Source organism: Cottoperca gobio, chromosome 3 (assembly GCF_900634415.1).
Source record: "Cottoperca gobio chromosome 3, fCotGob3.1, whole genome shotgun sequence".
Lineage (NCBI taxonomy): Eukaryota > Metazoa > Chordata > Actinopteri > Perciformes > Bovichtidae > Cottoperca > Cottoperca gobio.
In genome coordinates, this window is record NC_041357.1 from 18,480,074 (window position 1) to 18,492,187 (window position 12,114).

General features: G+C 40.9%; 1 protein-coding gene across 6 annotated transcripts in view; it reads left to right on the forward strand.

The window, feature by feature from the left end:
• Positions 1-12,114, forward strand: part of sox6 (SRY-box transcription factor 6) — a 129,334-nt gene that overhangs the window by 23,521 nt on the left and 93,699 nt on the right. For 5 of the 6 annotated variants that reach the window (XM_029457999.1, XM_029457991.1, XM_029458006.1 and 2 more), the window contains one exon: positions 4,340-4,390. The exons of the other annotated variant lie outside the window; for it this stretch is intronic. In XM_029457999.1, the coding sequence (XP_029313859.1) occupies positions 4,356-4,390 (35 nt within the window). In that variant the 5' untranslated portion in view covers positions 4,340-4,355. The remainder of the gene's footprint in view (positions 1-4,339; positions 4,391-12,114) is intronic. 6 annotated transcript variants of the gene reach the window in all.

Genomic DNA, 12,114 nt, shown 5'->3' on the forward strand with positions numbered 1-12,114 from the left:
CAAACGGTACGTTCCATGGCTTTTTAGTCAAATTTGTTTGATCTCTGTGTTAATATCAAGAAGCCTCTAATCTCGACCCATTAGCAACTGCTGTCATTCAGACACACGGTGTCGGCCTGATTTACATAAAATGAAATGAAGATAGTTGTTTCTGGTCCCTTGGCTTCACTCATTGCCATAAACATATGCTCTGTGCCCTGCTTCTTTCCATCTTATTTATGACTTTAATTTGTTGTGTGGGCTGCGCAAGAAATCAAATTTAATCCAATCCTCCCAGGGACCCTGTCATATAATAACATGGTAATTTCTGTGTATCCTTTTGAAAAATGAGGAAATTAATTCTTCCTGACATGTTCTAATTATTCCAGTGTGAACGGCGGATGGGCTCCCCTCCTTCCTCCCATCCCCCTATCCCCCTATCCCCCTAAGTGTCAGTTGCCGACGGGTGGCAAGGTGCTAATGCTGACCAGCAGCGCGTTTAATTTGAAACATGAGCAGACACCTTTCAACACACCTTCCTAATGTTGGAGTGGCTCACACAAATTAATTCACTACTCATCTGGCAGCTCTGACTGAGGTGTGGGTGTGTGTGCGTGCGTGCATGCATGCAAGCGTATGTGTGATGTGTGTGTGTGTGTGTGTGTGTGTGTGTGTGTAGGTAAAGGGATGGGGGGGGGGTCAATGTGACGCTATTGCCATTAGTAAAGGTAACATAAGGTGTGTGTGCTACACTGAAGGTGTAAAGGCAAATATGTGAGTGTATGGACACGTGCTGGACCAGGTATCACCATATTTCATGTGACTGGGTGTTGAGTTGGCGTAAAGCTGTCTGCTGGGATGTTGGGATTGCTTGGACAGCTTTTTTCCCCCTCTCTGGATCTCCCTCCTCTCGAACCAACAGTACCTTTTCACACATCCCATTGCTCCACTGAGAGCCCTGAAAGGCTTATTTAATTAGACTGTCATCAGGCAGTCTTTAGCAATTCAATTTACATCGGGACACTACTGGCACAGACTGTGTGGAACAATGATCTTGTGTTTTAAGAGTTAAAAACATGTATAAATAAATGTGTTTTAGTTGTTTTTTGGGTAAATCCTTAGCAGATCCAATGTGAACTCTGAATTATATTAAAATAATTTGAAACCAGGCTTGCTATAGACTTTCAATCTGTTAATTGAAAGAAAAGTATTCACTGGTCTGGTATGATGGTCTGTACAGGCAGACATATTGTTATCATGGAGAACAAAATTGGTTAATAATTAACACAGTTAAAATAAAACTGTATTCTGACTTTTGCCCAGACTTAGTTTCTGTAAGTGCACACCACTGTATACATTCAGGCTTCTGAGAGACGAAATGTGTTTCCACTCTAATTATGTATAGTATCTAAGCAGCTGAGACAGGAGGAGAAAAGATAAACAAACTACATATACTGAACTTTGGAGTCGGGGTAAAACTGTAATTGATTTGGTGTGTGTTGTCTAAGGCCTTAGAGCAGAGGGATCATAGTTGTGGCGTCATGGTCGAGGAGAAGAGAGCATGGCTTTGTGAACGGTGGGTGGGTCCCCCCATGACTCAGAGAGAGAGAGGGGAGAGGCGTCAACATGGCCGCCCGGCCCACAGGGATTAAACTGTCCCCCACCCCACCGCCACCCCCTCACACCCTACAGGGCTAATCACTGCCATTTTGGATCCATGCAGAGGGAGCAAATGCACTCTCCATCACTGTGGAAGAACTGAGACATAAGCCACCAGTTAGGCTGCCACTCTGTGGGTAGATCTGCTTCATAAGCTTGTTTCCACTCTTTACAATAGAGTGTTTTGAGCCCTGGTTTACTTGTCTTAAGAAGGTTGGAGTTCCTGGATCAGTGCAGACTCCTGCTTTCTGTATCCTCGTCTTTGGATATTGTTATGTTTTCTCATATGGGTTTGGTTAAGGGATATAACAAGTTACCTGGGATGTAGTTCCTGGTAGGATCTGAGCCGCTAACTTCTGTGTCTCGCTGTGCGCGGCACACTATGTGAGCCTGTTAATGACTGAAGGCTGAGAGTACCGTCTCGTGCCAAGACCCACATGGCTGCTGGCGGTGCATTAAATCAGCAGTCAATTTGACTGGAAGTTTGAAATCTGGGCTAGGTTAAGGGGATGTGCTGAAGCTGTGTTAATAGCTAGCTTGTTGTCCATATGGTACTGCTTTAATAGAGCACATTTGTTGCAGATGGTGAGAGACTTGGTTAGGCAGAGGCAGCTTTTGGCAGAGGCTCATTCTTCGAAAGGGCTGCTGTGCTGCTCAGACTGGTCCAGGCCAACTTAGTGATGTCTATCCTCCCTGCTTCTCCTTCACCAAAAAGCCTGCCCTTGAATTGTGGCCTAGCCTTAATTTAAAGACATTCTTATTTTTTGAGAAGCGCAAATACAATATGGCTCAGTCACTTTTTCCTGAGTTTGGTCATGTGCTCTCCAAACCGCACCTTTGCTTCCACAGGCGAAGTTTAGTTGTTTCTGACCACAATGGGACTGTAGACAGCAGGCACAGCTGAAGAAACACAAGCACACAGAGTGAAAGAACACGGGTTGTGGAATAAGACCAAAGATAAAGATAGAAACTGAGCATAGCCTAATCTATTTCATTTTCTCGGCAGCTAATGAACTGTTTTAGCAAGTCTGCTAAGGGTTTTTAGAGGCCAGTAAATTAAAGACACATTCAGATAATAAAAAAGAGTGCTCTGTTAATCCTGCCATTTATGAGTTTCTGCATTAAAACTCGATACCGTTTCATTCTCCTTCCTAATTTCTGCTTTGCCGTACAGAAATGTGTACTAGAATTTGTATGCATGAACTGTAAGTTCAGAGCGAATTCACATTTGTGTTAGCAATTGTTTCAGTTTGTGTGCCTGCTTTAGAGTATGTGTGCTTTTTGCACTCAGAGAAGTGAGGAGACACGCTTGATCTCCTCTACACTGTTTGACGGTTGTTTTCTCACGTTGTCACTGGCTTGGTGTGCTGTGGCGTGGTGATGGTATTATGTGCGCTGGGCCCAGCTGAGTGGAGAAAAGAGCAGAGCTGCAGCGCCCCTAGCTATGCCACTCCCGCCTCCCCAGACACCTTATTGTGAGAAAAGTCTCAGCTGAGCCCTCTGGGCCTTGTGGATCCACTGCCTTGCTAAGTGCTGGCCAGACTGAAAGGCACAGTGTCCTTGGGCCCAGCTCATTCTTTCCATTCTCTCAGAGGCTTTGTCTCATAAGCCACAAGAGCAAGAGGAGAAAAAGCCAAATTACACCAACGTCACTAAAACTTAAGGTGTTTAAGGTCTGAGATGTCATTTGCTGTTGCGTTTTGTGGTAGTCATGATAATATGCATGAGAAGTGTTATAAATTCAGAATGAGAGTATTTTTCTCTCCATTGGTGTTAAAAAGCAGTGATTTTTACCAGCAGGGATTTTGATCTGCAGACTTTCAAACTCTTGAATTCTTAAGTTATGAAATTGAATGAAAGGATGGTGGAGTGATGAAATGTTGAAGCGAAATGTTATAATGCTGAAAATATCCTTGCCATATTTCAGTGTCTGAGTATCTTTATAAGGCTAGTTGTGAGATTTGAGACTTCTTTTCTCATTTCTTACCACTTACAGCACATGTTGGTCCAAAATCATTTTTAACCAATCTTAACACTATAAAAGTGTATATTATACAGACCAATGACATAGGCTAATGGAAACCTGTTGTAAGTAATTTTTAGCCATGTGTCTCTAGTATTTTGTGTGTAAGGCTTCTGAACGACCCCTACAAGTGGTGACATCATGACCACATCCTTTTGCCTCATTGACGCTGTAAGTCCCAGCTTGGGTCCCTTGCGGCTGGGCTCCCAGAAGCCACAGCACCCTCGCCACACATGGGCTGCAGCTGGACCACCGTTAGCTACTCTGAACAGACTGGGGCTGCTCTGGGATCTGTGGTTAAAGTGCTGGATGTACATGTATATATCTGCACACAGCCGTGGAAAATGACTGTATAGAGATCAGTAGGCAGAGTTTATTTGATGCAAACATATCATCAGGCTCTCAGTGCAAACCGATGTTGTATGCAAATCCACTCCCTCGATGGAAAGAGGTATAATTAATGATGTCAGTTCATAAAAAGAGAGGATGGGTTCGTAGCCATATTTCTGCTTTAATTAAAGACATGCCTTATTATAGGAGGGAGATGTATGCTCTGTGTGTTTTCTTTCTTTCCCTTTTCTCTTTCTTTCTTTCCCCCCTTTCTCCCTTTTCTCCTTCTTCTTCTTGATTACCACTCGTTTCATAGTGTAAATGGTTTTCTGTGATTTCTCCTGCCAGAACCCCACACGCTGACATGGAGGGCTTTCTTCGTAGCAGCTTTTTACTGAGGTTAGTTTCATTTCTGTTGTTGCCATTTAGGATCATAGGTCGGGCTGGGGTGGTAGCGGGCTAACAGGGGTTATGCTTTGTGGCACATTGTTAGCTTTAGACTTTGTACTGTGTGTGCGTGCACATGCTTGTGTGCACATGTGTCTGTATATTTGAACAATATCCAACATGGACTCTAACATATTTACCCAAGCTGTGTGTCATGATTGTGTTCATGTAGTGTGTGGCTGACCCTGACATTCTCCAGTTAGACTGGAAGCACACATCAACAACTTAAGGAACACATGTTTTTTCTTCCTCTCCCTTTTATGGCTTAAAGGACCTGCAGATCAGGAGTTCTGTGTCTTTACACTGCATGCTTTTGTCGGACCCCTCTCCCCATCTGCCCTCCCTTACTAACCACCCTAATCAGGGATGTGTGAGACAGTCGCTGCCATATCTGTCTTGTGATGCACTGTTGTTTCCTGTTGTGTTCCGTGTTTATATTCAACCTACCATAAAGATTTACATTTTTTGTCTTTACCCTTCCTGTGATTCTAATTAAAAATGTTGCTGTCATTACACAGAGAGGAAGTAAATAAGAGCATGTATTTACCATTGGCTCTTTTCCTAGTCAACCACCTTCTCTAGGCTCCAGTGTTGCACCCTAATTAGGGTTGGCTCATTAGAAGCCACAGCAGCAGCATCTGCCTTTCAAAGCTGCTGTCAGCCAAACTTTACTAAAGCTAATGAATCCTCTTTGATTTTTTTTTCAAAAGGTCACTTATTTGATTAAATTAACAGCATTTTTTCCCCTCTCAGAACTGTTGGGGGCATTTTAAAAAGAAAGGACAATTTGATACCATTACTCTCGCTAGTCAAAATGTCCTTCAGGAATTCAATAGGAAAATCCCTCATGCATTTACATTTATTTTATATATCTTTAGAATTAAATCATTTAAAATGATACTTAAAGTAAGATTGAGACCTATATTTATAAACTTCATAAAAATAGCCGGTTGAGCCATGAGTTCTGACAGAATTTAAATTGGAACATTTTAATGAAATTAAACTTTTATAATAATTCTTATTTATTGAACACATTGAAAGAGCCATTTATCAAATAATAATAACACATTTACTATACATTCATAAATCCTTGATATACTTACTGTTTAATGCATTAAACAAATAAAATAGGTAATGCAGAAATGTACAGTATCGGTTTTTCTTTCATGTCTTGGCACCAATTTATTTGGTGTGGTATGTCTGCTGTGGTTTGACAGAAGTTATTCATGCATACAGCATGTTACACTTTTGAGAGCGCACTGCCTATGCTCATTTCCGCAGTTTTTGTAATGATACAAAGTGGATGGCGGCGTTTAACTCTCAGCACCTGTCGAAACCAGTTTGTTGGATAAATAACTGCACTAAAGATGTACCGTACAGTGTATGTTGCAGGAGGTCTGACAGAAGCATATCTTAAATTCACAAGGAACATTTCTGCATCCAAATCTCACATCTGCAAAAAAAAAGATGAAAAAAAGAAACATGACCTTTGACCATGGCAACAATTTCCTTTTGTTCTCAGAGCTGTGAAGAAACACTGTGATTATTCTAAGTAAACACATTATTGCACTGCTAATCCACATCCTTCTGTCAATGTCTGTTTTAATTAAAGGAGAAGCGCCAGTAGAAAGATATCACGCACACTGGCTGGAGATTTGAGGCCTCAACAATCAGGCCAAGATTAAAGGCAGGCTTTGCTTCAGGGTTAGCCCTTTTGCTTGGATAAGACTTGTGTTCTTGAGTGGGCTGTGGAGTGGGGGTAGGGGTGAAAGGGGAGAAAAGGATAGAAACAGGGGTGGATGGATGTGGCAGTTAAGACATTCCTCCAGTGAAGAATCCCAGTATCTTTTCCCAAGCAACTGAATTAGGTCAAAGGGGGCTTTCTGAACATGCTCCTACATTTCTGCTCCAATGTGCAGATGTTGACTTTTTTATACTGTATGTCATATCTCAGTAGCACACCGGATGGCCCTTTCATTATTGTAATGAGTCACTAGTTTGGTTTTGAGTCATACACACACTGAATTTTAGTAGCTGTAAGTGCTGATACATGGCCATCGTGAAAAATACATCAAACTCTTCTGACGTGATGGGGAAAAGTTTAAACTCCATATTTTACGTACAAGTCAAAGCCTTTGTACTGTCTCATAATCAGGAGAGTCTATTTTAAAATTCCCAATATTTCTAGCACTAACGCAAAAGTTCTCTGAACTAGAGTACAGTATGTGCACAGCGTCTTTAATAGGCAACTACGGATGCTTGTGTTAATGTAAGCCTTTCAGTTTTTCTCTTTGTTGAAAAGAAGATGTGTTTTCATATTAGATCAATTTTTCATATGTTTATGGAAGACGAACAGGTTTTTGTTTGTGTATTTAAAGAGACAGAATACAAAGATGTGAAGAGAGAGAGAGAGAGAGAGAGAGAGAGAGAGAGAGAGAGAGAGAGAGAGAGAGAGAGAGAGAGAGAGATGTCTTCAGTCTCTCTACTCCCAGTGGGCAGGACCTCCCCCTACATTTCTGCCATTATTTGATGTAATGAAAGGAGAAAGTGTGTAACATTGAGATTGTTAATTAATTTAGTCTAACAAGATGAAGATAAATGAAACCCACTGAAGGTTGACTAGGCTAAGGGGCCCACTTAGCATTCCTCCTGCCCTCGAGCTCTGTCTCTCTCACTCCTTTACAATGGAGCACGGCTAATAGGTGCAGCACCGTGTTTGTACAAACCCGCTGAGCTCTCACCCAGTAAGTTTAGATGCGGACCTTTTTGACAAAATATTTAATTTCCAGCCTCTATTTATCATAATCTTCTATTTTAATTTCCAAATGGCTGGACTGCATTTATAATGCAGTTAGTTTTGGAGCGTAGATATCCAATTATCTAATTGAGTCATCTTGACATGTTAGATAAAGCTCAGTTGACATACATGACTAGTGAACTAAATTGACTTTTTAAATATATGTATAGAAGCACTGGTCAAATGTTAATACATTATTCTTTTGCGGACACCCCTTAGTCATCTCGTAGATAACAAACACACCTTTTATTATCAGTTATATTTTTTTTCTGAAATGGCAGGAGGTTATATAAATGGCTATTCTCTCCAGCAACTATGTGGCCCCTTCACATGAGTCTGTGGGACTCCCACCCTTTCACTAAATGAATGGTTCTTCTCTAATGCGGCTTGGGGGCTATTTAAGCGGCAAGACAGACAAAAAGCAGAAAGGACTTTTTTTTTTTTACAAAGCCAGACAGTTGTCTTTATCCAGAGCCCTTACAAGCAAATCAGTAGTCTATCGAGGTCCTTCCTCAGTGGACACTTTGTACAGGATCTTCATGGCAGCACAAACCAATCATTATGGCACCCATTCTTTGCTCCCTTAGTTCTCAAGTCATCAACAATGGGTTGTTGATTGTATGGAAAACACCAGAACAATTACATACTCTGTTTTGGTGGCAGGGCAGCGTTTTAAAGTGCAATCCTTGATAATGGCCTCATTATTGTTATTCTTGGAGCAGGCCTCAGGAGAAAAAAGTAGCTGCTTGCAGTACGTCATTATTTCGTAAATTTCGATTAGCTCATCATGCTGTCTCCTGGCAAACAAAATCATAGCTAATTAAAAGTGAGCGAGCGGTCTGCCTGTGACTTAAAAGGTAGCACTCGATAGGCTGTTAATATGAAAAAAGTGGTAAAAAAGGAGGATTAGAGCTGTTACCCTGGTAACTCCAACTTCCATCTGCGAGGGAACAATGAACTTGTGTTCCTCCACCACCTATGCTTGAAAAAACAGAAAGCGAGGAAGTGAGTGTTCTGAAAGGACAAGACCCTTTTTAACAACAAAGTGGGATCCAGGCCTAATAGGCTCTTTGGTGCGGGTTGTTAGGCGAGATCACTGGGGGATAGAGAGCAGAAAGGTCAACGTGTAATCCTAGGACAGTGAAGGTCGTCCCAGGTTTTTACAATAGCAGGTTGTTTCCTCAATCCATTTGTCTGCCCGATTGGATGTCTCCATTTTTTAAGATTTTTAACAGAAAACAAGATTGACAGAGAAGGCTGCTAATACCATGCCTCCTCGCGATAAAGGGGGTAACTTGCCCCACAGCCAAAATGTACACATTCCCTCAGCTGATTTTAATAAACTCAAACAAGATGCCAAAGAGTTGGGCTAATTAGAAGGAGCTGTCAGAAGCTCTTGGAATTGTCTCTTGCATCCCTTTTTACTGATAAAACCAATTCTGCATTGGTTTCTGGCAACCTCAGCAGCTTAGTTGGAAACAACATGTACTCTTCCATGAACCCTCAAAACACCTAATATTTTACCAAGATATGACTTACCACTGCATAACTGCATTTCATACCTTCATTTTAGCTATCATTGAACACTCAGGGATATTATATGTATTTTAATTAAAGCATTGGAAATCTTGAGGCGAGAAGGGGTGATGAAAATACTGGTTGTCATGAGTAATGCATTTCATAAAATTATTTATATTTCAACCAGCATTCAAACAATTTTCTTAAGCATGACAAAAAAATTAAAGTGTTTGATGGGCTTATAGTTAAGAGCTGCTAAAGAGCTGCTACTCTGAAAAGGAAGGCTTTAAAACACTGTTGAGTTATAATGATCCATGACTATGGAGGAACGGTATGTGTTTCTCTTTGAGTTTTATGTCCCTTATTACAGCTGCAATATGTCTGCTCACATTAAGCTAATTTATGGCTGAGGCCAGCGTAACAGCAGTACAGGTTAATGAATTTGGCATTACTAATTAAACGTTATTGAGGGATGAATATGAATCCTGTGGTTGGGAGGGACGGTGGAGAAAGGGGGAGGAGAGGAGAACGGGACAGAGGACTTTTCTCTCTTTCCAGCAGTTCTTCCTTTGGGTCGCGTTCACAATGAGTAAAACATGAGAAGTGAATGTGAAGACGCAGCACACCGTTTGAGGTGAAATGGAGGACAGCGTTACTTTCGTCCACAATACTTTCTCTGATTACATTATGTTCTTTGCCATTTTTTCTTTATTTGCATTTCTGTATTTGCTGTGACGTAGCAAAGTGTTGCAGGGTAAAAGGTTAAATGAACAGCTAAAGTGATTAGACACTTTGGTGTAAGCTGAGGACCATTCTGTTCAATTCAGTGCAGAACAAGTCCCTTTTGACACAATTGTTGTTCAGCAATTATTTCAGTCACCTCTTGAAAACAGGAATTTAAAGACCACATAGCACGGCCTACTCAAGCAATGAGATGATGGTGACAGCGTGAAATATGGAGCCAACATTGAACTGCCCTCTGACGCACTCTGTCCACGACCAGGATATGAGTGGGTTGAGGAAATCTCTCTCTCGCTCTCTCTCTCTCTCTCTCTCTCTCTCTCTCTCTCTCTCTCTATATATATATATATATATATATATATATATATATATATATATATATATATATAAATTTCCCTTGATTTTTTTTAAATGTGCAACAACTTGTTAGTAAAGGGTTACACTAAAAAAAGAAAAAATAAGCTGTTTCAGAAATAAGATGGGACAATTTAATAACAAAAGTAAACTCTGTGGTTAGTTTTATGAGGATTTGGATAAGTGCATAAAAGTGAAATATTTAAAGCAAGCTCTCTCACTCCGGCAAGTTTTACCTCCATAACGGAGACATTTTTTGGAGCTTGTTATAATATTGGTGTGAAGCACCCCTACTTTTTCATGTGTGTATTGTTAGGGGCTTGTGTACTACACACACTGTTAAAATCTTATTTTTGTTGCAACTCTTTCTCTACCTCTCTTTCACTCTCACTAGCGCCTCTACACTCCACGTCTGACATACTCTCCCCGAGAGCTAAGCCTTTCAATTTAGATTTCAATTATCATGTTAGTTTTGTGATTAGACTTTAGTCCTCCAGGAATCAGACCTCTCTGCTCCTCTCTATTCCACTCTATTCCACTTCCCCTGCAATCACATCCCATCTGATGAATTGCGCATATAATTACGGAAGTTATTGAATATGCAGATCACTGCTGACTCTTGGTGTGCGGTTCATAATGCATCAACTCTAACTGTATCAAACAAGGGTCTCTGATAAAGACCCACTCTGATAATGAGAGAGGGCCAATGTATGCTATTAGTCAGAGATAACAGACACCACAAAGGCTGAGACTCAATTAAAACAGAGACACGCTATAATCTGTATAACTCTGTGTACATGTGTGTGTAACACTCACACACACACACACTCACACACACACACACACACACACACACACACACACACTGGCACTGGGCACAGTCTGCTCTACCATTACAACCAGCATAGCACAGACCAGTCTGAGAGCCAGCCGGTGCACAAGGTGTTTATGAATCAACCAACATGAGGTATTTCCCCCATGTTACAGTATGTTGCTACCATCGTTTTTACACCCCGTCCCATGATGCAATCCCTTAGAGCTTTTTAAGAGAGGGGAGTAAAGCACTTTACAGGCACACCCACAGGAGGGGGTTGTGGGAAATTGTGAAACTTTTGATAGCTTTTAGAGAGCTTTCTTAAAACCTGGCTCACAAGCAACAAGGAAAAGGTCTCTCATGCTATAATTTTTAAGAATTTTGCTGTCAAAATACTGAGGATTTGTTAGTTACTCTTCAACAGGTCCAAAACCAATACTCATTTGTTTCCACATAAAGCTAGTCTTATGGGGTTTCTAAGCTTAAGTTTAACACACAATTGAGAATACAGGGAAACGGAAGGTTCCTGTATTTTTAGCCTGAGCTGTAGTGATGTAGCTGCCATTTATAGCTGATATGCCAGGCTGATGCTGGACGGCTGCCCTGCTGACAGCAGAGGGGAGGGTTTATAGACTGCACAAACTCTGCACAACATGATCTCAGACAGACATAAAATAAGCAAACCAAATGTACATTCATTTGATTGGGACTTATTTAATTGAGGAAGCGGCAGTAGAGATACTGAAGTTTCCTCTTGCATGTGTTTTGGTATTTGCTAGTTTATGTCCTCAATCTTTGTGTTTTCTCTCTGCAATTATTTGTCTTTTAATCAAGTCAGTATTTTATCTTGGTATATCATGTCATAGATTTAGCACATGTATATAAGAAGAGCATATATAGATATGACATATTACATATGTTGATGCATGTGTGTGCATGCGTCATTAAGTTACTCTTTGGGTCTTTTTGACCACACCTAAGTAGTTGATTAATGCATGCAAAACACCTTCTGCCTCTCAACACCTTTCTTCTGATTGGCCATTACTGTTTGCCCCGATAGTCTATTTAAGTGGCAGGTATTAGAAAGCATGGCGGGTGCTGGATCTTTTTCACTGTCATGGCTGTCTGTTGTAATTAAGACTCAGAGCAGGATTTCAGCACATGGCAATGGCACTGTGGCACTTCAGTCCCCTGTATATTATTATGTTAATAGGATTGAACATGTTTACACCAACTGTTAGCTTAACAGGAGGTCAAAAAGGTGACTTAAACTTTGTTAAGGGGCTTACCTAGGAGCTCAAATAGCATTATAGTGGCTGACTAATGAGCCTAGACACTGACAGGAAATACACAATTTATGGACTGCGCTTGTGTTTAATGTTAAATGGCTGTTCTGTGGTCTGTAAAGTGGAAAAACAAGAACTAAAGGACATTTTTTATCTAAGTGGCCAA